This window comes from Protobothrops mucrosquamatus, unplaced genomic scaffold, assembly GCF_001527695.2.
Source record: "Protobothrops mucrosquamatus isolate PMUCROS unplaced genomic scaffold, P.Mucros_1.0 scaffold467, whole genome shotgun sequence".
Taxonomy (NCBI): domain Eukaryota; kingdom Metazoa; phylum Chordata; class Lepidosauria; order Squamata; family Viperidae; genus Protobothrops; species Protobothrops mucrosquamatus.
The window spans coordinates 130,800-135,890 of record NW_015386788.1 but is presented as its reverse complement, the minus strand read 5'-3'; the positions used below and the strand labels follow the sequence as shown (position 1 = coordinate 135,890).

At 38.0% G+C, this 5,091-nt stretch overlaps 1 protein-coding gene across 1 annotated transcript in view; it reads right to left on the bottom strand.

Annotated features, from left to right (window-relative positions):
* The window catches only part of LOC107287994 (venom factor), a 97,050-nt gene that overhangs the window by 11,512 nt on the left and 80,447 nt on the right, over positions 1-5,091 (bottom strand). Inside the window, exons 35-37 of the mRNA XM_015816564.1 lie at positions 4,150-4,255; positions 1,462-1,551; positions 51-134 (exon numbers count right to left, since the gene is read on the bottom strand). Coding sequence (XP_015672050.1) covers positions 51-134; positions 1,462-1,551; positions 4,150-4,255 — 280 coding nt within the window. The remainder of the gene's footprint in view (positions 1-50; positions 135-1,461; positions 1,552-4,149; positions 4,256-5,091) is intronic.

The following is a 5,091-nucleotide window of genomic DNA, read 5'->3' as shown; positions in this document are numbered from 1 at the left end:
ACAATGAAAGACACCACCACTTTATTAATAAGATTCTACAATATAAATACCATAATCCACATTTGGCCCGCAGGCTTGTTGAATTCGTAACCGCAGAGTAACATCCTTCTGCTTGTTGAGCAAGGAACAGGTTTCTTCAGGAGGAGAAAAGAGAAGACAACATGTTTGATTGATTGTTGAGGATACATGTTCCCATTTACTATCTAGAGCCCAGGTGTCAAACTCATCGCGTCATGTGATGTGTCGTGACGTATCATGATTTTTTTCACATTGCCGGAGCTGGGGTGGGCGCGGCCTCCGCATGATGCAACTGGCCTGCTGGCTGGCAGTTTGACACCCCTGATCTAGAGCTAATCTACATAATTACTTAATAATGTGGTATTTGAGGGTGAAGAGAAAATCGCATAAGATTTGTACTGTATTTAAGGAGCAAAGAAAGGACTGGGTTTTTCAAAAGCATTTCTGATACCAGGTTTATTATGCTCTGAAATAATAATTCAGTAATAACAGAATAATAGAGTTGGAAGGGACCTTGGAGGTCTTCTAATCCAATTCCCTGTTCAGGCAGGAAACCTTATACCATTTCAGACAAATGATTGTCCAATCTCTTCTTAAAAACCTCCAGTTATGGAGCAACCACTTTCTGGAGGCATTCCACTGATTAATTGTTCTAACTGTCAAGAAGTTTCTCCTTAGTTCTAGGTTGCTTCTCTCCTTGATTAGTTTCCATCCGTTGCTTCTTGTCTTCCCTTTTGGTTCTTTGGAAAATAGGCTGACCCCTCATCTCTGTGACAGCCCCTTAGATATTGGAACACTGCTATCATGTCACCCCAGTCCTTCTTTTCATTAGACTAGACAAAGTCAATTCCTGCAACTATTCTTCATATATTTTAGCCTCCAGCCCCCTAATCATCTTTGTTAATCTTCTCTGCACTCTTTCCAGAGTCTCTACATCTTTTTTATATTATGGTGACCAAAATTGGATGCAGTATTCCAAGTGTGGTCTTACAAAGCATTATAAAGTGATACTAATACTTCACATGATCTTGATTCCATCTCTCTGTTAATGCAGCCTAGGATTGCATTGGCTTTTTTGGAGGCTGCAGCACACTGCTGGGTCATATTTAAGTGATTGTCCAGTAGGACTCCAAGACCCCTCTCACAGTTATTAGTATTGAACCAAGTATCACCTATACTCTACCTGTGCACTTGGTTTTTCTTATCAAAATGTAGAACCTTATTTTTTCTCTACATTGAATTTCATTTTCTTAGATAATCCCCAGTGTTCAAGTCTGTTGAGATTCATCTGGATTTTGAGCCTATCTTCCGGGGTGTTGGCTATTCCTGCCAGCTTGGTGTATTTTATTTATTTATTTATTTATTTTATTTTATTACATTTATATCCCGCCCTTCTCCTTGCGGATTCAGGGCGGCTAACAATCAGATAAAATACAAAAATACCTTCTGCACACCGGCAAACATTACCATGACATATCTTATTCAGAAGGCCTGTTCCTTTATCTGGATGGTAGAACTTGGTGCATTGTTCATCTAAAGGAAGAATTTAAAGTTATATCCATATATCACATCAAGAAATTTATGATGATTATAGATATAATTACATAGAAGAACAAAGAATAACCCATTTTTCTCAAGGAGATTTCCAGTTGGGGCACATCTGATCTGACAGTGCAATGGAAACTTATTAAGAATGTTCATTGGCTTATTGAGTTTTGTTAAGCATTTACCAAGAAGCACAGAGCCCTACAATGCAATAAGAAAGGTAAGAGAGGATATCCCATTATCTAATGGAGTTAGGAAGTTGGAACATGGACATTTGTAGAATTCTGCTTCTTTTGTCATATGGTATTGCACTGCAAGTTTTGGGCATGCACGCAATGCCACAATTAACAAACAAAAGAGGTGGGGCATGTGGTGTGACAGTATAATGTTTACATTTATCATTTTAGCCCCCTTTGATGCCTTCTTGTATGTGCCACTTTTTGACAGCATAAAATAGACTATAGATAGTTCTCAGCTTATAACCATAATTGAGCTCTTAATTCTGGTCGTAAATCATTGCTGTCAAATGTTGAGTCTTCACATGACTAAGCTTGATTTTATAACCATTTTAATTATGGCCATTAAATGAGTCACTGCAGTTGTTAAGTGAATCACATGGTTATTAAGCAAACCATGTGGTTGTAAGTCTGAATCCAGTTTATCAAATGGGAGGGTTTTTTTGCTGGAAGGCTACCTATAGTCATGATTCTTACAGTCTATTATAAAACCAACGCCTTCTAGTATTAAAGTCTCCAATTTTCGGGAGCTTTTGTGCAGCGTTACATATAATACCCCTGGCTCTGGTATTAGCCATACCAATACTAAAATACAATATTGTTATTGTTTTCACTTAGTAATCACAATTGGGACAAGCAGCTTGGCCGCTAAGCAGAAAATCCTGTGACTGCAGTTGGCCTTATTTCCCCTTTGGTTGTTAAGCAAAGGGATGCAGTTGCTAAGTGAAAAATTACATGACTGTGACTTACAATTTTACTTCCACTTTCCAAACTGTACAGTATTGTTGCAGGCAAATATATATACTAGTTTCAAAGTGGCAATCACATGACTGAGGGATTCTACAATGGTTATAAATGCAAGGATTGGTCACAAAGTTATTTTTAGCACTGTTGTGCCTTTGAACGGTTGCAGCGTCCCATGCTCGTTGGTAAGTGAGAAAGACAGAGGCCTTATAAATGAGATTACAGGTCAATAATGTCGTATTTTCACTGAAGCTAACAAGACCCAGCAAGAGTGAGTTCAAAATGGGGACAAATTGACCTCCCAGGTAAGTTAGGTATCCTTATGACACAGCAGGCGATCTTAGGGTTGCACCAATATGCAAAATCAGTGCAACTGCTTTGCGCAGCAGAATGTCTTCAGGAAATTTCCTTTCCTGAAATTAAAGCACAATCCATTGATCTGTGCTGCCCACAAAACCGAATTAGAACTGGGCATATGTATCTGTCGATTTTGGTTTTTCAATTTTGCTAATATGTTAGCTCTGATTAGTTGGATTAGAGATTTTTTTAAACAGTTATTTTATATTCTTTTAACATTTTATAAATGTATGTTATTTGGGGGTATGTTTTTCCAAACAAAGGGCTTTTTGCAATTTTGCCTACTATATACAGGTAATTTTCTCTAAAGTATTTTCATGATTTTGCACATTTTGTGGTTAAAGAGCTGCACTGAAAATGCTATTCAGAAATATAAATGACAATGAACTTTCAAAATATTAATTAGAATGGGAAAACTCTTCCTCAGCCATGATAAGCTCAGCCTCCTTAGTCTCAGTACCACTTTCCCCCCCTAAGATGAGCATCACATTGCCCGCCAGAGCAGAGAAAAACAGGATCTTGGTGTCTCTGGCCAACTTACTTCAGCCAACTAGTTTCAGCCAACTCATCACAGGACAACTAACTATGGGACAATTCAACAATTCAATTTAATTATTTAAAATAATTAAAACATGATTTTATTTTTTGCCATTCACATTTCACTTTGTGCCTCCTTTTGCATCTTTTCTTTAATGATTCTATTCTACCATTCCTTTGATATTAGGGTAACTCTTGCTCTGTGGGGAGCTGTCCCATGGCGAGTTGTCCTTGGCGAGTTGGCGGTGGCGAGTTCTCCTAGACCCCCCCAGTTTTGTTTTCTGCCCTTCAGGAGGTAAGCAAAAGAAGCTCAGACTGGAAGGTTGCCAAAACATCAGACAGAGCTCTGTGTCAATATTTTTCAATGTTCTCAAATGATTCATTTTTCACTTCAGCCTTTATAAAATGGTTATAAAGAGATGTTTGGAAAGTCAAGAATGTTTTATAAACTATCAATTATTGTTAGGCTTTTGTCTAATTTTGCCAAGCTCTAGTATGTTCCTTGGAAAAAGCCAGTTTGGTCTACTCTAATGATTAAGGCACCAGGCTAGAAAGGGGGAGACTGTGAGTGAAGTCCCGTCTTAGCCATGAAAGCCAGCTGGGTGAACTTGGGCTAGTCATTCTCTCTTAACTTGACTCACTCCACAGGGTTGTTGTTGTTGTTGTGGGGAAATTAGGAGAAGGAAGGGGTGTTCAATATGTCTGCTATTACTTAGATTGTAGTAGCTGTACACCTTGACTGATCCTGGTTGAATGAAGCCAACTTCAAAATGCTTGAGAATCTTAAAATGCAGACATTCATTCTCAGAGTGGGAGACCTAGGATGGAGAGAGAAGATAATTTGTGGGTGCCAGTTTACCCATGGAGATAATATTTTTTTTTCTGAAGCTCTATCTAAATAACCTCAAGGAAACTGCTTGTTCCAAGTTCCTCAGGTTTGACCAGTGACTGAAGGACTACATTCTGCAAGTCTGTCCAGGTTTCCCAGAATAAGGGGTAAGCAATGAAAAAGGTGAGAGGACCAGCAGGTTCAAATAGTGTCTCAGAAAATACCGGTCAAAAGTTAGAGAATTAACACACTATTCTGGTTGGAATTCCGGACTTCTTTCTTTGAGGAAGGCTCTATGTCTATCATAAAACTCCACTGCTTTAAAGACAAACCCAATCTGTATCTTTTTGTGTCCCAATTGATTATTAATCAATTGGGACACAAAAACAATTAACACATTATTCTGTTGTATCTTCTTTTCAGATTTCAGATATATATATATATATATATTTCATGCTTTTTTTTTTTTACTATCCAAACAGGATTAAGTGACCTAGGCCAGCAATCACTGGGCCTCCCTCCAAAGGAACAGGTGCTAAAGACTAATTAATTTCACATGACGTGAAGATCCCCTTCAGCAGTGATTGCATGAAGGGGAAAATACTGTTTCGGCATGGATTCAATATCTGACCTAGGGAGGATTTTATTTAGGGTGATTTTAAAAATAATTTTAAATAGAAACACAGCTTCTAATATTCGGTTTTTTAATCTGGTTTTATAGGGGTTTGTAGTTTTATGTTTTGTATTTGTACTGTTTTTAATACGCTGTGCACCGCCCTGAGTCCTGCGGGAGAAGGGCGGTATATAAATTAAATTATAATAATA